General features: G+C 43.9%; 1 protein-coding gene across 1 annotated transcript in view; it reads right to left on the bottom strand.

The window, feature by feature from the left end:
* Window positions 1-304: 304 nt before the first annotated feature.
* Window positions 305-21,703, bottom strand: part of ppp1r36 (protein phosphatase 1 regulatory subunit 36) — a gene marked incomplete at both ends in the record, with an annotated part of 53,845 nt that continues 32,446 nt past the window's right edge. The window contains 8 exon segments of the mRNA XM_079287758.1: window positions 305-569; window positions 1,214-1,402; window positions 3,793-3,986; window positions 3,988-4,014; window positions 4,637-4,722; window positions 6,047-6,141; window positions 6,143-6,232; window positions 7,849-7,947. Of these exon segments, the coding sequence (XP_079143884.1) occupies window positions 305-569; window positions 1,214-1,402; window positions 3,793-3,986; window positions 3,988-4,014; window positions 4,637-4,722; window positions 6,047-6,141; window positions 6,143-6,232; window positions 7,849-7,947 (1,045 nt within the window).

Here is a 21,703-nt window from a genome sequence, read left to right on the forward strand (position 1 = left end):
TGTGTGTGTGTGTGTGTGTGCGTGTGTGTGTGTGTGTCCAGGGAGGTGCCTCTGAAAATGAGCCACACATGAGCAAAGCTCTAGCTCCTATATACCCGAGTCTTTCTCTCGGCTTCTGACCCTGGGCTGAGTTGGGGGAATGCATTTGTAAGACTGAGCACATGCAATGTCTGTGCTATGCCAATGAAAATGCACACACACACACAACAAATTCTGCACCTTTCCCTCGTACCATCATTCAGTATCTGAGGTCGCTGCCTCGCTGGAAGCTGCAGTTTGTGGTGTTCATGTGCAGGTGGTGCTGTCATATCTCGACTCGGGGTCCCACGGAGGACCCGCCACCTCGGACGTGGATGCCGGGACGGTCCTCACCGTCGTTAACGTCACTGTGGCGTTCATGGTCGTCATCCTCAACGCTGTTGTGCTTCTCTTCTTCTCCGTAGGGTATCGGGGTACTGCGGCTGAACTGTCTCAATGGCTGACCCAGAATCCCAAAGCGGATTTCAAAACAAGAAAGACACAAAAACACACGTGAAATAAAAACAATCACAGATGTGGAAATCATTTTACTCGTTCAGTTGATGTGGTTAGATGGCAATAAAGATTGTGAAATCTGAGATTATGTGGCGAAAACCAGACAGAGCGTTCTTTAACCCAATATGACCCCAGAGGAACACTGCTAACAGTGCGAATAGAGTGAGTGTTACTGCATAATCACAATAGTGTTCCGTTTCTCATATTAGTTACCAATTTCTAAGGAGTTGAAACAAAACAAGCAGGAAAAAAAAACCCACAAATGAAATCACAGGTATTTATTAGCATCATTCAAATACATATTATAAGCTTCACTATATTTTTTTCCGGCAGATTATTATGGCTTTCATCACCTCCATACTTAATATATAATAAAATCACAGGCAGCCCTTTCCAGCAATCAACTTCTCGGCATCAAGTGGCTGGTGAAGAAGTCGAGCACCTAGTAATGTGAAAACCCACTTGAGAAGCCTATAGTTTATCAGTGGTGTGTTTCTGTGAGGTTTATTTTGGAATATTTCTGGGTCACAAGTCACTTTATGTCTCTGACACCATTGTACACAGAGCAGTAACTGGTATTTTGGGTATGGGAGTGGTGAAGCAAATACTTCACACGCTTGATCAAAACGACATCACATCCAGTGTTAGACGTGACATATTCTGCGATGTTTCACACCACCTGACACTGGCCAGCTGCTGGTTGAGCTCCTCCGTCAGTGCCTCGGTGTCGCAGCGCTCGGACTGCAGCGGCGGACTCCGCCTCCTGGCCCGGCTGCCGGGGAACAGATGGGGCGATGGCAGCAGAGATACCATCAGTGGGGATCGCTGATTAACTACACTGCTGAGGGCTGGACGCCTCTGGGACGTTCTGGGGGGGAACAAAGTCAGATGGAGGAGCAGGGGCCAAAAGATTTAAATTAATTTACTGTATGTAGACACCCAAGGGAAACATGCAAAGATGTACTGTAGGAAACACATTGTTCGCTACTCGTATAAAATAAGAGCCTGAATAACCTTATGGATGTTCATTGTGCATCTTTTAAACCGTTACTTGAACCCAAAAATGTCACACTAAAGATCTGTTTCTACAGTAGTTCATTCACGCATCGACAACCAGCTGTATAAGCAAAAGAAAGCATCTGTCACATATTCCATACTGTCATACATACCCAACGTCCTCATGGCGGAAAGTTAAATATCCAGAACTAATTCATCAGGAAAAGCTGCTCTGGTAGCCAAATTCTCAATATCCAGGTGCAAATACAAAATAAATATAGAGTGCAATGCTGTTTTCGTATCATCTTTTCAATGTCTGCAAGACAGCTGGAGGCTATTTCAAAATCACGTTGTGTGTGCATCCACGCCTCAGGAGGAGAGCACGTTTCCAGTCTGGCTTTTGATCGTTTGGTCTCAACCTGACAGCAGGAAACAAGCACTGGGCCTCCGACAGACTCACACAACTGCCAATCTCGTGTCAGACACAGAAAAAGCTTTCGGACAAAAAGCTATGAATCTGTCTACATCCATCATCATATGACCAGTTAGAGGTGTGATATGACATCCGTCAAAACACAGACAACTATACGGCCAGACCTGTTGACTTCTCTACAATGTAAAACGGCGAATCAGGGTCAGAGTGGTTGAACATAGACAATATTGATGTATTATAATATTAGTTAAAGCTGATCAATATTTCTATATGAACTATGGATCCCATGATCACTGCCCAAACATTTCTGATGAGAGTGAAGAACCAAAACAGTAAAGTTGCAGGTCTGAAAAACAAAACAAGAATCTGAACAAAGCCATAAAAGCTCCGGAGAGCCGAGGGTAGCTGCAGAGTCGGGTAATATTTCTCTGTGGGTTCATCACTGCCAGCGACAGCTCCCAGATACACTGAAGAAAAATAGAACCTTTTGTTCTCGCTCGCATTTTCCACGAGTTGAAATAAAAAGTTGAGTTTATCTATGCAGACAAAAGGCTGATTCCTCTTAAATTGTGTTGACAAATTTGTTAAAATCTCTGTTGTTGAGCGTTTCTCCGTCATCATGATAATCCATCCACCTGACAGGTGTTGCATATCAAGATGTTGACTAAACAATGGTTATCGCTGGTCCCAATAACAGGCCACTGAACTGTGCATTTCACATGACTAGGGCCACAGATCTGCATTTTCTTGGTGACATGAGATTAATCGGTGAGGAGAACACTTCTCCAAAATGCCAGACGCCATCGAAGTTGAGCATTTGCCTACAACTGTCAGATCAAGACCCTGTTGAGGAGGACTAGGACACGGGGTTCGCTGAGATGGTTTCTGACAGTCTGTGCGGAAAGGATTTGGTTGCGCAAACCACCTGCTGCATCAGCTGTCCAGGTGGCTGTTCTCAGATGATCTTGCGGGTGAAGAAGCCGGATGTGGAGGTCCTTGGCCCGACGGGGTAACATGTGATCTACGGTTATGGGGCCGGTTGGATGTACTGCCCAATTCTGCCAGCATGCACAAATGCCAGGCCCCTGGCTCACCTAAATGGAGCAGGGCCATAGTTAGCGTGATTAATTACACCTGTAACGACACGTCAAAATAAGAGCTGTGAAAAGGGCCTATTCACAGCTCTGGTGGACATTCCTGCAGTGAGCATTCCGATGGCTAGCTCCCTCACAACTGCAGACATCTGTGTTGTGTGTTCATGTGCACATTTCAGAGTGGCCCGTTATCGGGACCAGACCAAGGCCCAGCTGTGCTACAATCATGCTGATTTAATCAGCGTCTTGAAATGCAACACCTCTCAGGCGGATGGATCATCTTGGTGAAGGAGAACTGCTCACTAACACGGATTTGTGGAACAATGTTTGTGAAAACAATAAGAGAAATCAGCCTTTTGTGTGGATAGAAAAAGTCCTAGAGCTTATATTTCAACTCGTGAAGACAAGAGTGTTGCGTTTTATATTTTTCTTCAGTGTATTTGAGAGTTGTTGCTGGCAGTGATGCACCTACGGAGAATTATTACCTGACCCTGCAGCTACCCTCAGCTCTCCAACAATAAGCTCTCCAACAATAAGCTGAACGAAGCTATAAAGCTTCGTTCAGCTTATTGTTTTGTTTTTCCAGGCCTGCAACTTTACCATTTGTTCTTCACTCTAATCAGAAATGTTTTGGGCAGCAGCAGGCAGCTGTTTTCAGCAACAACAAAAAACAGCTCTAAAACCCCACTGTGTGCTCCCTATCCTCAACACAACCGTTACTTCTCTTTGACAAACCTGCGCTTCAATGTGCTTTCACATCGCGCTTCCTTGGGGTCAGCTGCACCCGTCTTCACTGAACCGTTAACGGCAGCAAAGGTCATTCCTGAGTCCCCGTCGCTCCTTTCCCTCACGGCTGTGTTGAAGGTGTCGGAGTACAAAACCTCCTCTTGGATGTCCTTCAGGTCTTTCCTGCCAAGCGTCACCCAGGTCCACGGAACAGAAGAAGCTGTACAAGCACTAGAAACACAGGGCGAGGGGGAGAGAAGAGCGTCACCTGGGGGTTCTCTGTGTACTCAAATCTCTTATTTCCATAATTCCATAATTCATCCTTTTTGTTTAAGGATCCATTGAATGAAGGTTCAACATGCTTTCTTTCTCACAGCTACTTATTCTTCCGTGTTTGTAGAAGGTCACAACAGCTATCTCTGTCGTCAAAAAGGTCACATACAGAGCAGGCAATGACCTGCTGCTGTTGTTGGCCTGATATTTCTCTCCCTCTCCACCCACCTGGCTAAATACTGGAGAGAGCCTGTCAAAGCAAAGCACGTGTGTTGAGTCAACATCTCCTCCCACTAAGTAATTCATTCAGGCCACCAGGCATAACCAGCACTCAATGTCGTTCTGTTCCGCTCACTGCCGTCTGTATTCACAGATGTGAACCGGTGTTCACTCTGACCAGCTGAAGGCTTCACCTTTTGTTTTTCTGTGCAGATGAGGCCATACAGGGAAGACATTTCAAATGTATCAAGTTATTAAAAAAACGAGAGGATTGGTCAGAGGATTCATTGAAGCAGCCCCTTTTTGCATTTAAAGAGATGAGTACATTTGTAGCACATTGTAGGGTTCTCATCGCATCTCCCGCGTGCAGCAGCCACTCTGTGCTGTTTGACGACGTCCGGCACAGCAGAGCTCGGCATGTTGTGGCAAACTGTGATTGGTTGACTTCTATTTGTGGACGACGGGATCATTTTAGCACTGGGTCCAACATTTATGTTCAGAAGCTGTTCGATGCTTGACTGTATTTATACATTTCAACAGGACGGAACTTTATTGAAAGCAAAAGGTTTTTATGAGACCTGAGCACAAAACACACTTAAAGTCAGACCTGAGACACAACTGCGCAGCCATAGTAGAAGAAACCATGCCCACGCTTCAAATATGAGCACGCAAATTACAAAAAAACATAAGAATTGCAAGTCTTAAAAACATATAATAATAATAAAGCTCTAAACTAATGAAAGAATCTAGCGTGAGACCTTGTTTGCTGTTCATTTTATAAGCTGCATCGTGTCCGATAGTGCTTACAAATGGGTATCAACGGTTAATGGTTCTCCATATGATATTCAGAGCATTAACATAACGGCAAACAACTATTTGTTATGTAACGGTATAGTGGAGTAATGTCTACCGGAGCAGAGAATGAAGTCACTCTCCCTCTGTGTGTGCGTGTGTTATAATCTGAGCTTCTGCTTTGTTGACATAGCCGGGCCTTTTAGTGCAAGTTAGCGTGTCCCACAGGTTAGCTCATGGCCTGGGCTCTGCACAGCGCTTGTACGGCTGTCACAGCTCTCACAGCTGATAACGCCGTCCTGACCGAGGGTGCTATCGCGTAAGCGTAGCGCCCTCAGTCCAGCTCCCTCTCAGGTAAACACTGAGTTCTTTCAGCACTGTTACCTTTGTTTGCACTGTTAGCAACGTTAGCTGCGAGCCGCTGTCTCAGCCGTCACCATGCTGAGAGCTGTTGAGAGGCAAAAGATATGCTCTCAATTTCGCATTTTCGCACCTTTAAGGTCTCTTTTTGTTTTTCTTACTGTCCCTTAAGTGTATTAATGAAAGAAAACCCTTTCCAGGGAAGCACAAAGCAGAAATTTGGTCCTAAAAAGACGGTTCCTTTGTAAGATACCCTCTTGGTTCCTGAACTAAGTTTATTAAACTAAATGTATGGCGGCTTATTATATGAATATCGGATGTTGATCCTTTCTTGTTGATAAGAGAGTCCACACAACTTTGCATAGCAGAGAGCAAAGATGAACTATTTGTTCAGTTATTAAGGTTAAATGTAGAGTATGAGATAATCCCTTGCAGATCTTAGTTGGCTAGAATGACAGCTGGGTGCTTCTGATGCCATTCAGATGATCACGACCCTTCACAGCATTTCTGTCACAAAGATTTCCCCGAATTACCCAAATAAACTTAATACAATTAATATAAATCCTCATCTTATATGTGACTTCCCGCATAAATGTGCTCTTCATCCACAAATACTCACTTGTGACATGATGCTGTTCTACCTCTAGGTCCATGATCAGGCTGAAGTCGCAGACAGACAGCTTCTTTTGTGCTATCTCCTTTTTGGCCAAAGCCTGCCGTCATCTTCTGCTCTGTGATGATGTCACAGAGCGGAGCAGTTGTCATTGATTTGAAATTTGTGTCAAAAGGGAGAGTTGGAGTCAAACTGTTCAAATACATTTTAAATTCTTCCAGCTTTTCCAACTCACCACTGAACTCAAGACAAATATCATTACAGATCAGCCCCAAGCTGTGATGTACTGACCACAGTGGTCGTTGTGTTAAATACAATCCATTTGAAAAAAGGACTCATCAAAATGAAAGTAACTCTCGGTGAAAATCATCTCAGCTCTCTTGACCACAAAATCTACCGACACCATTTGGTTCACATCAATGGACAGAAAGTATCTCAAAGCATTCACATCGTCCTCATGAGGAGCAGAATGAATTCACATGTGTGGTGACTAGTAAATCCTTCTCATCAACAATGAGAGCTCTGCTCTTCAGTAGCATGTCAGTGTGTCTTGTATGTAGGAGGGCAAAGCGTTCACCAGCTTCTTCATGTGTGAGTCCACAAAGATTTGAGACTTGAGATGAATCCTTATGTTCAGTTCAACTGTTACAGTTTGGATACAACTTTGTGTATTTCTTATTTCAACCACAAGATGGTGCCATTATATTTAGAGCACACACACAGGTGACGAGTTAATGCAGGTGATACATGCTATGGTTTGATCACCAGTGATGTGATTCTATTATAGGATGCCTTGTTGTCAACATGTTTTTGGAAATGTATAAAAAGTTGTTTGTAACTTAGGCTTCTTGCTCGGCCCCTGAAGAAGACGCATGGGGAAATGTTGGGCTTTTGATTCAGCACAATATTGTTGAAATAAATAGAGATTGATGAAGTGAACAGGTGTGTGTGCTGTCCTCCTCCTTCAGACAGACAAGAGTTCCAGCAGCAGCACACGTTTGATGAGGTTGAGTTGTTTCTTTGTTTGAAATTCATGAGGCTTCATAAAACTCTTTTTAAGGGTTATAAAAAGGGAACATAAAACTATAGTTTTCTATAGTACTGATACATATATGTTTATCACTGAAAAAGAATAAATCATCATGTCTTTCATCATCATCATGTCTTATGAAAGTCATGTCTTCAATGCTTTATAAGCACATCATAATGTACCTATAAAGCCTTATAACAAGGCGTCCTATGGGATAACCTCATTACTGTTCATCAAGGCATCACATGTATCACCTGCATTAACTTGTCACCTTTTTTCTGGCTGGTTTCAGTAAAGATTCTGAATCTTTCGCTGGTCTTGTTGTAAGAACAATCAGTCTGTCGAGGAGGAAACTCGTTTGTTTGGAACTTGTTTTTATTTTTAAGATCCACTGATTTTATATCAAAGTCTCTTGCAATTATTCACAATCTGTAGTTGTCTTGATGGAAGACTTTCTTTCAGTGGTCTTGGATTAAAACTGCTTGCAGTCATCAGAGTGTTCCTGTCAGTGGAATACTTGTTGGTAGTTTTTTCACCGTTTTGCATTATTTTAACGAACTAATTTAGTTAGGACGGGGGTGAGGGTGTAGAAATAGAGGACAGAGGAAAAGAAGAGGATTGTAAGAAAAAAATAAAGAAAGTAAAAGAGGACACAAGCATTGGTGGATAAAGAAAGGGGAAGAAAACACATATAGTAACTGACAACATTAATACTACAACATTATGATGGCAATACATACGACGATAGACTACACTCTTCCATTCTTTGCATACTTACGTCATGAAAGACTTGGGTGTGTTCTCCAGAGACTTGTGGTCAAAAAAACAACACAGGTAAAGGAGGAGGGCGGTCAAGACTACGTCCAGCTCTTTACTCCTGGACACCGACAGGTAATTAGTATCAGCTTATGTCTCATCTTCTCATACAATGCACAACAATTGGAACTGTGTGCATGTATACAAATCATGTCTTTGTATAATTCAGGCTGAAAGTAACGCGGTTTAAACTGACAAATGCAGGAAGGACAGCTGGCAAGAAATCACAAACTGAGTCATTCTGTAAATTAACCGATTTATAATATCACTGCTTCATCTATAACGCGATAGATTTGATAACACGTGTATTCACGTTAATGTTTTACTTTGATGTATTCTTATTCTTTCAGCTGAGACCAGCGATGTGAAACGGACTTTTTGGCAAATCAATAAAAATATATATAAATATAGTTCTAAGCAGTAAGGAAGTTTCCTTCCACAACTTAAAATCACCCACACCAAACATTAAAGTAGCCGGAGACTGTAAGACACGACTCAAGAAGCCGACACGCGTCAGTGAATGTGTGATGAGAGAATATTTACACATTTCTTTTCTATTTACTCCCAAGTCTGTTTCGCACCACTAAGGCTACAGCTGAAAGCATAAGGCTAAAATATTGCCATACACACCATAAGAACACATCTGCAACACATTCATTTACCGTAATACACACATGTACTTATTGTCAGATCTATCGTGCTCTAAATGAAGCAGTGATGTCATGAATCTGTTCATTTACAAATTCACACAGTCTGAGATTTATTGCCAGCTGTCTTTTTTTGCATTTGTTTAAACTGTGATTATGTAATATTCATTGACGGTCCACGTACGAGCTCTGATTGGTCAGTGTGTATTTGAAGAAAATGAATTAAATCACACGTTGCTGAGGGGGCAGAAAACGATCAGAAGGCAATTCATTGCTGATATTTTGTCTTCAATACATAAATGTTGGAAAACAATCACTTGAGTCGTCTCGTTCCACGACCCACAACTGTTACATATGGACCAGATGGAAGGTAACTGAAGATAGGAGTAATGATATACTATTTTATTCGTTTAAGGGCTTTTGTTACCCACCAAGTTGCAGCGGAACCGGATGTTCCTCGTAGAACCTGTCTGAATGGACTTTTATCTGTTCACCTTTTTTTCTGGATGTTTTGTAAGATGTTACTTGCAGATTAAGGTTTGGACATACAGGACTCAATGAAACATTATACACATGAAAAAGACAGAGTGGGATAAATGTGAGATATGCAACTGGAAAGAAACTGTTGAACATGTGCTGATAGAGTGGAGGAAGTTCAGGGTGGAAAGAGAAAGACTGAAGAACAGAGTGGTAGAAATTGTCTCATCAATCGTGATTGCTTCCCCCAAGTACAATAGCACATCAGATCTGATCAGGTCTAGATGAGATGAGAACAGATATTTTGATGAGATGAGAACTTTGTGTTGAGTCACTTGATTTGGTCTCTTTCCTCCATCAAACAGTCAGGCAACGCTCTTAGAGATCTCCAGAGATAACAATGTCACATTGTCACATAGGGTTCTGCTACAAATCCTTCATTACAAAAAGAGGATCAGATGACTACAGCTTCCAATACCGGGGTCTCCAGGCAGCATGGGGGTCTTTAATCAAGAAAATCCAATTATTTGTGTATGTACATTTCCCACATAGTGATTACTTCATTAATTGTCCCGCCTTTATCTCCTCCCTTCCCATCCCCGCTAATAATCAGCTCCTTTATCCAGACCAACAAACACACCATAGGAGCCACAACCTGTTGATATCGTCTTTGTGTTATTTAAACACGTCTTTATGTTGAAATATGTAACACACAGCATGTGTTAAATGTGCTAACACACTGACTGTGTTGAAAGCAACACAAAATGTGTTGTCCTTAACTAGACAGGCAGGTGTGTTAAAAATGAACACACAATGTGATATTTTTAAACCCATCTGTTTTGAGTGTGCAGAAATACAGTACTACAGTAAAACTACTTTGTTACTTTCCATTACTGACTACATTTCAGGGAGTAATATCGTGCTTTCTACTTCACTACATTTGTCTCACATCTTTAGCTGATTATAGAATATGATCAACAACGAACGCAACGGCAGCACCTGCCTTTGACTCAATACGTCTGTGTTGTTGACATATGTCTTGAGATGTCAGTAAAATGAAACCAGAATTTTTAACCCGGATTCAGATTTGTGTTCTGCCAAATAGCACATATTTATCAAGATAATGCCTCGTTGCAAAACAATTTATCAGGGAATGTGCTAAAGTTCACATCACGGAGAATATGTGCAATGTACAGAGATGATATGAATCTGTGAATGTAGGTTTTATATGTTGAAACTTTGAGACATTGATCATGATTTTTGATTTGATGTTATTGTTCTTCTAGAAAGTTATTTTTGGTTATTTTGTAGAAATGAATTTAGTCATGACAAAGTTTTTTTAGTACTTCTTATTGTATTTTATAGAAATTAATCATCAGAATTACATTTTTTGTTTTTTTTCGATGTTATTGAAATCATTTTGACATGTAAACTGGGGGAACCGGAGCACACCGGAGAAAACCCTTAACTACCATCACAGTAGAAGTCCCTCAGACTCACAAAGGCTCAAGCCTTCTAGCTGTCACACTGTTGACCTCTGTGGGGCAGAGCTCAACTCCTGCCCCATCGAGGTAAATGGTAAATGGACTGTACTGTAAAGCGCTTTTCTAGTCTTCACGACCACTCAAAGCGCTTTCACACTTGTCATCATTCACCCATTCACACCCATTCATACGCTGACGGTAGAGGCCATGCCCACCATCAGGCCTAACTAACATTCACACACCGTACGCACAGCTACGGGAGCAATTTTGGGGTCCAGTGTCTTGCCCAAGGACACATCGACATGCGACTAGCGGAGCCGGGGATCAAAGCACCGATCCTGCTCTCTACTAAGCCACAGTCGCCACAGGTGACCTGCTGCTCCGCTGGTCTTGGTCCCTCTATGATGAAGGACAGAGGACACAGCAGGAGACTGCTTTCATTTTGAAGAAGAAAAAAAAACTCAAGCATTTTTTTCCCCCTCAAGATGAATACCGCATTAAAGAGATGTTTGTTGTTTTGATTTGGTGAATGAAGTTGATATTCACTAAATGTAGGGTAAACCTCACCTTACCTTCACCTATATAACACCAACCCTATTTCTACGCCTGCAGATGTTGGAGATGGCTTTTCCCACAGACGAGAATAACTTGCAAATGGTGCTGCGCTTTTTGGGTGGTGTCATCAGGTGATCTTTGACAGAGGAGGCAATGCAGTTCCCAAGTTCTGGTTCCTCTGAAAGCATGGACACCAACACCATTTCTACACTGCCCCACTTCTTACACAGGTCCTGGATAATGGCTTTGTCAAGTTCTTTGAACGTTTTTGAGGTTGGATCAAAATCGACACCCTGGACTTCGATCCACGTTCTTTCAAACAGACGCATAATGATGGCCTTGTAGTCTGCAGTGGTCCAGTTCATTTTGGCTTTCCTGCATATCTGCGAGACCAGCGCCTCTAAGAATATCTTAACTGATGTTTTCTTTATTTCATCCTGTGCTGTTGCACCTGGCGCAGGTTTGGCAGGTGCTTCCTCACATACTGAGCCAGGAGTTGCTGAAGGTACGTCGTCCTCGGTGCTGTTGACCGGCAACGGAGTTTTTTTAGTACTTCTTATTGTATTTTATAGAAATTAATCATCAGAATTACATTTTTTGTTTTTTTCCGATGTTATTGAAATCATTTTGACATGTAAACTGGGGGAACCGGAGCACACCGGAGAAAACCCTTAACTACCATCACAGTAGAAGTCCCTCAGACTCACAAAGGCTCAAGCCTTCTAGCTGTCACACTGTTGACCTCTGTGGGGCAGAGCTCAACTCCTGCCCCATCGAGGTAAATGGTAAATGGACTGTACTGTAAAGCGTTTTTCTAGTCTTCACGACCACTCAAAGCGCTTTCACACTTGTCATCATTCACCCATTCACACCCATTCATACGCTGACGGTAGAGGCCATGCCCACCATCAGGCCTAACTAACATTCACACACCGTACGCACAGCTACGGGAGCAATTTTGGGGTCCAGTGTCTTGCCCAAGGACACATCGACATGCGACTAGCGGAGCCGGGGATCAAAGCACCGATCCTGCTCTCTACTAAGCCACAGTCGCCACAGGTGACCTGCTGCGCCGCTGGTCTTGGTCCCTCTATGATGAAGGACAGAGGACACAGCAGGAGACTGCTTTCATTTTGAAGAAGAAAAAAAAACTCAAGCATTTTTTTCCCCCTCAAGATGAATACCGCATTAAAGAGATGTTTGTTGTTTTGATTTGGTGAATGAAGTTGATATTCACTAAATGTAGGGTAAACCTCACCTTACCTTCACCTATATAACACCAACCCTATTTCTACGCCTGCAGATGTTGGAGATGGCTTTTCCCACAGACGAGAATAACTTGCAAATGGTGCTGCGCTTTTTGGGTGGTGTCATCAGGTGATCTTTGACAGAGGAGGCAATGCAGTTCCCAAGTTCTGGTTCCTCTGAAAGCATGGACACCAACACCATTTCTACACTGCCCCACTTCTTACACAGGTCCTGGATAATGGCTTTGTCAAGTTCTTTGAACGTTTTTGAGGTTGGATCAAAATCGACACCCTGGACTTCGATCCACGTTCTTTCAAACAGACGCATAATGATGGCCTTGTAGTCTGCAGTGGTCCAGTTCATTTTGGCTTTCCTGCATATCTGCGAGACCAGCGTCTCTAAGAATATCTTAACTGATGTTTTCTTTATTTCATCCTGTGCTGTTGCACCTGGCGCAGGTTTGGCAGGTGCTTCCTCACATACTGAGCCAGGAGTTGCTGAAGGTACGTCGTCCTCGGTGCTGTTGACCGGCAACGGAGTTTTTTTAGTACTTCTTATTGTATTTTATAGAAATTAATCATCAGAATTACATTTTTTGTTTTTTTCCGATGTTATTGAAATCATTTTGACATGTAAACTGGGGGAACCGGAGCACACCGGAGAAAACCCTTAACTACCATCACAGTAGAAGTCCCTCAGACTCACAAAGGCTCAAGCCTTCTAGCTGTCACACTGTTGACCTCTGTGGGGCAGAGCTCAACTCCTGCCCCATCGAGGTAAATGGTAAATGGACTGTACTGTAAAGCGTTTTTCTAGTCTTCACGACCACTCAAAGCGCTTTCACACTTGTCATCATTCACCCATTCACACCCATTCATACGCTGACGGTAGAGGCCATGCCCACCATCAGGCCTAACTAACATTCACACACCGTACGCACAGCTACGGGAGCAATTTTGGGGTCCAGTGTCTTGCCCAAGGACACATCGACATGCGACTAGCGGAGCCGGGGATCAAAGCACCGATCCTGCTCTCTACTAAGCCACAGTCGCCACAGGTGACCTGCTGCTCCGCTGGTCTTGGTCCCTCTATGATGAAGGACAGAGGACACAGCAGGAGACTGCTTTCATTTTGAAGAAGAAAAAAAAACTCAAGCATTTTTTTCCCCCTCAAGATGAATACCGCATTAAAGAGATGTTTGTTGTTTTGATTTGGTGAATGAAGTTGATATTCACTAAATGTAGGGTAAACCTCACCTTACCTTCACCTATATAACACCAACCCTATTTCTACGCCTGCCGATGTTGGAGATGGCTTTTCCCACAGACGAGAATAACTTGTAAATGGTGCTGCGCTTTTTGGGTGGTGTCATCAGGTGATCTTTGACAGAGGAGGCAATGCAGTTCCCAAGTTCTGGTTCCTCTGAAAGCATGGACACCAACACCATTTCTACACTGCCCCACTTCTTACACAGGTCCTGGATAATGGCTTTGTCAAGTTCTTTGAACGTTTTTGAGGTTGGATCAAAATCGACACCCTGGACTTCGATCCACGTTCTTTCAAACAGACGCATAATGGTGGCCTTGTAGTCTGCAGTGGTCCACTTGATTTTGGCTTTCCTGGATATCTGCGAGACCAGCGCCTCTAAGAATATCTTAACTGATGTTTTCTTTATTTCATCCTGTGCTGTTGCACCTGGCGCAGGTTTGGCAGGTGCTTCCTCACATACTGAGCCAGGAGTTGCTGAAGGTACGTCGTCCTCGGTGCTGTCGACCGGCAACTGAGTTGATGAAAGAGACTCAGGGTCCATTCTCTCAAATACTGAGACAGGAGTTGCTGAAGGTACGTCGTCCTCGATACTGTCGACCGGCAACTGAGTTGATGAAAGAGACTCAGGGTCCATTCTCTCAAATACTGAGACAGGAGTTGCTGAAGGTACGTCGTCCTCGGTGCTGTCGACCGGCAACTGAGTTGATGAAAGAGACTCAGGGTCCATTCTCTCAAATACTGAGACAGGAGTTGCTGAAAGTACGTCGTCCTCGATACTGTCGACCGGCAACTGAGTTGATGAAAGAGACTCAGGGTCCATTCTCTCAAATACTGAGACAGGAGTTGCTGAAGGTACGTCGTCCTCGATACTGTCGACCGGTAACTGAGTTGATGAAAGAGACTCAGGGTCCATTCTCTCAAATACTGAGACAGGAGTTGCTGAAGGTACGTCGTCCTCGATACTGTCGACCGGCAACTGAGTTGATGAAAGAGACTCAGGGTCCATTCTCTCAAATACTGAGACAGGAGTTGCTGAAGGTACGTCGTCCTCGATACTGTCGACCGGCAATGGAGTTGATGAAAGAGACTCAGGGTCCATTCTCTCAAATACTGAGACAGGAGTTGCTGAAGGTATGTCGTCCTCGATACTGTCGACCGGCAACTGAGTTGATGAAAGAGACTCAGGGTCCATTCTCTCAAATACTGAGACAGGAGTTGCTGAAGGTACGTCGTCCTCGGTGCTGTCGACCGGCAACTGAGTTGATGAAAGAGACTCAGGGTCCATTCTCTCAAATACTGAGACAGGAGTTGCTGAAGGTACGTCGTCCTCGATACTGTCGACCGGCAACTGAGTTGATGAAAGAGACTCAGGGTCCATTCTCTCAAATACTGAGACAGGAGTTGCTGAAGGTACGTCGTCCTCGATACTGTCGACCGGCAATGGAGTTGATGAAAGAGACTCAGGGTCCATTCTCTCAAATACTGAGACAGGAGTTGCTGAAGGTACGTCGTCCTCGATACTGTCGACCGGCAACTGAGTTGATGAAAGAGACTCAGGGTCCATTCTCTCAAATACTGAGACAGGAGTTGCTGAAGGTACGTCGTCCTCGATACTGTCGACCGGCAATGGAGTTGATGAAAGAGACTCAGGGTCCATTCTCTCAAATACTGAGACAGGAGTTGCTGAAGGTACGTCGTCCTCGATACTGTCGACCGGCAACGGAGTTGATGAAAGAGACTCAGGGTCCATTCTCTCAAATACTGAGACAGGAGTTGCTGAAGGTACGTCGTCCTCGATACTGTCGACCGGCAACGGAGTTGATGAAAGAGACTCAGGGTCCATTCTCTCAAATACTGAGACAGGAGTTGCTGAAGGTACGTCGTCCTCGATACTGTCGACCGGCAACGGAGTTGATGAAAGAGACTCAGGGTCCATTCTCTCAAATACTGAGACAGGAGTTGCTGAAGGTACGTCGTCCTCGATACTGTCGACCGGCAATGGAGTTGATGAAAGAGACTCAGGGTCCATTCTCTCAAATACTGAGACAGGAGTTGCTGAAGGTACGTCGTCCTCGATACTGTCGACCGGCAACGGAGTTGATGAAAGAGACTCAGGGTCCATTCTCTCAAATACTGAGACAGGAGTTGCTGAAGGTACGTCGTCCTCGATGCTGTTAATGTCAATGCCCGCGTTGTAATCTGGCTCATCCAACTTCACCAGCCAGTCTGACACCTTATCCACAAAATTCGAACATTTGCCCGTTAAATGAGCATACATGTGAAGCTCTTCGAGAGTATGCCATTGGGATATGGGCTTCAGTTCCTCTTGCTTTTCCAACGAATAAAATGCTGAAGATACGTCGTCCTCGATGCTGTCGACCGGCAACTGAGTTGATGAAAGACAATCAGGGTCCTCCTGCGGCTCCTCCTGCGGCTCCTCCTGCGGCTTATTTTTGATCAAAGGACGCAGCACGTTAGCTCCAATGACTGTGGTTGTCTCTGGACCCGTCACAACCAGCATCGGCACATTGAGTGCTTGTTCCGCCAACGTGTCGATACTAAGTTTCGCTAGGATCCACCCACTGACATGCTCACACGGGACACCAGCTATAAATCGAATCAACCCTTGGCCGCTGTTTAGCTCGGCCAAAGGTCTGACCTTATTCGGCATGTGCAAATCTGTCCATGCAGTGTGTACATAGGACACTGACGATTCAGAACGCAACACCGCCTCCGTGTATATTCCGTTCAGTTTACAAGAAACGGAATAATTGCAAGACTTGATGGTGTAACCTAATGTAGCTTTTTTGGTGAACGAGTAAGTGAGGTAACGCATTGCATTCTGGCCAATTATAGGAATTTCCGGTGTGCTTCCCTCCACGACACGGAAATCTATTAAAGGATGCCTGTTGGAAAATGCGCCTCCATCAAATCTGAACCACAACGTGGTCCTCCCAAGAACTGCCACAGTCCTCCCATTTATCACCGCGGGAGGTTCGTCTTTGGATATCATGACTTTTGATGTTTTGATATGTTTATGCCACCATGCTTTGCTGATGAGACATTCTTTATAGCCACAGTTCCACTCTGCTACTGTCCGAATCCCATTCATAACACATTTAAGCCGATAGGGGGCTGTTTCTATCTCAATGACATCTGTAACATCTGTCACTGACGGTTTAGGAGAAATGAACTCATCTTTGATGCTCCACATTAAAGAGAGAAGGTTGTCTGTATCTATGCGATCACTGGTCTTCTTATATTCACCCACGTTCATTGCTGTTGCATTATTCTCGTCTGCCATCTTCGATGCTGGTTTTAAAAATCCTGAGGTAAAGAGTTCAGATGTAATATATATGTTATTTAACATGCAGTGTAACAGTTAACGTGTAATATCCTTTATGTCTTTTGACAACAATTCTCTGGGGTATATATAGATGTATATATAGAACGTGACGTCATAAAGACAGAACGCGGCGTGACGTTGCTTGTTCCGCCGTTGCCAAGCAACGTTCTGTTTGGAGCCTCCCAGTGAGCACTAACCCGGATTTCATTTTGTCTGTATAATACAACTCTGTTTACTGCTGGAACACGCATGCGCACGGACTCTGCATTTTTCTAAGTTAGAGAGGCTGGAGTGTATCTCCAGCCGTCGTAATAAAACGTTATACAATTGAGTAATTTAGGACATTTCGTCGTTATAAAACGTTATAAAATAGAGTAATTTAGGACATTTCACATGTAAAATACACGTGTATTTTCCGTAATTGTCTTACTGTCCGTAGTACTACGGACAGCGAGTGGGGCTGTACACAGTTTAAATGTGGAGGACGTGAGTAAAACGAAGTAATGTACTAATAAACATGGTCAAAACATTGTTGTTTGGCTTATAGCAATATACAAACAATATAAAGTATATCCTGTGTAAAATCCAGTTCAGCAGCGTTCCGTTGAAGACACGTTTATACGTCTATGGTCTCCGGTGAAGAGATCTTCAAAACTGGTCTGAAAGTCAATGTGTTTTTCTAATACTTTTTTATTTGCAGATGTCCAGCTTGAAAATGGCATATCTCCTGAAACCGGCTCCTGTGTGGCTTTGAAAACGACAACATCAAGAACATGAACATAATTCAGGCTGAAAGTAACGCGGTTTAAACTGACAAATGCAGGAAGGACAGCTGGCAAGAAATCACGAACTGAGTCATTCTGTAAATTAACCGATTTATAATATCACTGCTTCATCTATAACGCGATAGATCTGACTGTAATAACACGTGTATTCACGTTAATGTTTTACTTTGATGTATTCTTATTCTTTCAGCTGAGACCAGCGATGTGAAACGGACTTTTGGGCAAATCAATAAAAATATATATAAATATAGTTCTAAGCAGTAAGGAAGTTTCCTTCCACAACTTAAAATCACCCACACCAAACATTAAAGTAGCCGGAGACTGTAAGACACGACTCAAGAAGCCGACACGCGTCAGTGAATGTGTGATGAGAGAATATTTACACATTTCTTTTCTATTTACTCCCAAATCTGTTTCGCACCACTAAAGGTGCGTTCACACCGGACGCGTCGGTCCAATAATATAATTGAGTGGGGATCTAGTAACCTGGGAAGAAGGTGCTTTACAAACTTTTTGCCAGCAACGGGTCTGATGGGGAAAGTTTAGTATAAACCGGAAGATGGCAGTAATGCAACAAAAATGATGCAAGCTGCCATTAAACACCACAGAAGAAGAAGAAGAAGAAGAAGAAGAAGAAGACATTTGAATCAAAATAAGCGGGGATTTATCCATTCTCTTCACGAAATCAGCTCACGGTGAGGTGCAGTTATGATTATTATTGATAAAGCGGTTTGTGGTTCTGGTGCTTGTTTGCTCATAGCTCTGTAATGGTTTCACTGAGATAAATTTGGAAGATATCTCTGGAATGTGTGTCGAATTCTCTTGCTTTCCGATGTATTGGTTGTCAGTAGTGATGTTACGAGATGTGCCGACGCTTCGAAGCGTGTGTCGAGTAATGGAGGGGGCGTTTCCTTGAAGCGCGTATCGAGGCTTGCTTCATGTAGGGGAGGAGCCAAAAATGATGACGTCCGAAGCCTCGCTGCCCGGCTGTACCACGTGACTGCTTCGGGAAGTGGTTCAGAGTTTGCCGGGAGGTTCGACAGCAATATAAACCACTCAGGCTCCATTCAAAATGTGGGTTGTTGGTGGAGAGTTGCGGTCAGTTGAGAGTTTGGATAGTTTGGAGAGAGAGATATAGTTTGGATAGCGTTTATATAGTTTGGAGAGTTTAGAGAGAGAGAGATAGTTTGGAGAGTTAGGAGAGTGAGGAGAGAAGGATAGGTGATGGAGCCAGCTAGGAAGAGGAGGATTTCCCCTGTGTGGGAACACTTTGATTTGATAACTCCTAATAAGGTAAGCTAAAGCTAACTCTATTTCAGACACATTAGGTTTGCTTATCAAGAACTGTATTTTTCACAGTTTCTTCTTTTATTCAAAGGTGAGGTGTTTATTGTGCTCCAAGGAGTTGGGGTACAATAACAACACCTCATCCATGCTAAGGCATTACCGTGCCTTGCATGAGAATAAGGAGGAAACTGGAGCTTCAGCCAGCCATTGTAAGTCATTACAATATTACAAATGCACCATCACAATTTTTCCCTGTTCACTTTTGTGTATTGTGCAAATTAAGACAGGTAACAGACACTGTATTTATTCTCTTTTAACCAGCCACCAGAAAACAAGAGCTGGATGAAGCCCTCGTCTCCATGATAGTGACGGACACACAGCCCTTCAGTCTTGTGGATGATGTTGGATTCAGGGCATATGTGTTTGCGTTTTTGTGCACGCCAGCATCTTCTGTACCCTGTGAAAGGGTGTTTTCAAAGGCCGGAGAGGTCGTGTCAAAAAAAAGGAATCGTTTAAAACCAAACACTGTTGAGAAACTGTTATTTCTGAATAAAAATGAATCAAATGTCCCCTGTCCTGTACATCACTGTCCAAGTTCCACAAGCATATTCAGTCCCCTCTTCCTAGTTCCACAAGCACTTTCACTGTCCTCTGCCTGCTTAAGCCCATGCCATTTTCCTAAAATGACATAATAACATCATTACACAACCTGCCATATCATATGATACTCCCATTTTGGGAAAATTCACACACAGAATACATTCAAAAAATATATAAAAATATTTTATTATGCACATATGTGATCATTTATGTACAGAAATTATTTGGTCATACATTTTTGTAATTCAGTCATTCCCAACAGCCATAACAGACACAACAATTCAATGCATCACATTATGTGGTTCAGATACAGCTGCCTGTGATTATACACTTGGCCAGTAGGTGGTATCGTGTGCACATGAAGCTTCGAGTAATGAACCCTTTCTCGAACCAATTGGCTGAAGTGTTGCGAGGCCTCATGAGGCTTCATCTCGCCATCACTAGTTGTCAGTATTATGCTGCGTTCACACCGGTCGCGTTGATTTTTTGACGCACTGCAAAAAAGCGTCCAACGCACTGCAAAAAAGCGTCCAACGCGCCGCCGGTCGTGTTCACACCAGACGCCGCAAAATCTCGTAGCGCCGGAGAGGGGGCGTGGTTTATCGTCCTGGAAGCCTCGATCTGGCCGCCATTGTTTTCCGCCGTCAACCATGACAGGAATAAGGACAATTGCTGCTCTGTACGTGTTGTGGAAGTCCCTCAAACGTCGGAATGCCAAACGCAGTCGTCTCTGGGTCCATAACAGCATCCGTAGGCGCACACAGCTCGGTGAATTTCACAGACTTCTCCAGGAACTACGTCTGGATGACTGCCGCTTCCAGCGCTACATGAGGCTAACCATTAGCCAGTTTGATGACCTGTTGGCTCGGGTCGGTCCCAGGATTTGTCGACTGGACACCTACTACAGGCGTTCCATCTCAGCTGCGGAGCGCCTGTCCGTCTGTCTCCGGTGAGTGGCAGTTCCATAAAATGAATTAATGAAAGAATGAAATAAGTTCAGGCTTTGTCGGTCCACAACAGGGCAAGGAAGCCACTTTAACATAGTTTTTCTGAATGGAGTTTGGATCCATGATGGATCCGAAGTCCGACAATACTCAAAATAACGTAATCTTACGAAAATCACCAGCATTTAAGATGTTTATTATTCATGACAGCAGCTGTGCAGTCATATCAATAAAAAACGACTTATATTAGCAGCTACAGTATGTTCAATAACTCTGTTAAATTGAATGTTCTTCTGTGCTGCAGATATCTTGCTACTGGTGACTCCTTTAGGACCATCGCAAACAGCTTCCGTGTCGGGTCTCCACTGTCGCCGGTATTGTCCCAGATGTTGCCACAGCTATTTGGGACTGCCTTGTGGAGGAGTTCATGGCTGTGCCCACCACAGAGGAGTGGAGATCAATTGCTGTGCAGTTTGAGGAGCGTGGAATTTCCCTCTCTGCTGTGGAGCACTCGATGGAAAGCATGTTGTCCTCAAAGCCCCTGCTAATTCCGGATCTCAGTTCTACAACTACAAGGGAACATTCTCATTAGTTCTCCTGGCAGTTGTGGATGCGAAATGTTGTTTCCGGCTGATTGATGTCGGAGGCTACGGAAGAACCAGCGATGGTGGGAGTCTGGCCAACTCAGCTTTTGGTCAAGCTCTTAAATCTGGCACCCTCCAACTGCCTGCTGACCTGCCACTACCAGGAGCTGACCACCAAGGACTTCAGCCGCACGTCTTTGTTGTTGACGAGGCCTTTCCACTCAGGAAAAATCTCATGAGGCCATTCCCCGGCCGCATCCTTCCAAGGGACCGCCGGATCTTCAATTACCGTCTCTCCCGAGCTCGGTTGGTTGTGGAGAATGCCTTTGGGATCCTTTCTTCTCAGTGGAGGATGTACAGGCGAGCCATTGAGGTCCACCCAGAAGTTGCAGAGAACTGTGTGAAGGCTACATGTGTTCTGCATAACTTCCTGCGGAAAACCACCCCAACAACTGCAGTGACCATACCGGTTGGAGAGGTGGAGCCACTGCCAGATCTGGGAAGAATTGCTGCCAACAACTCTGCAAGAGAAGCCATCAGGGTGAGGGAGGCCTTCACATCCTACTTCTCTGCTGAGGGAACGGTCCAATG

Source organism: Melanostigma gelatinosum, assembly GCF_949748355.1.
Source record: "Melanostigma gelatinosum genome assembly, chromosome: 17".
In the NCBI taxonomy this organism is placed as follows: Eukaryota; Metazoa; Chordata; class Actinopteri; order Perciformes; family Zoarcidae; genus Melanostigma; species Melanostigma gelatinosum.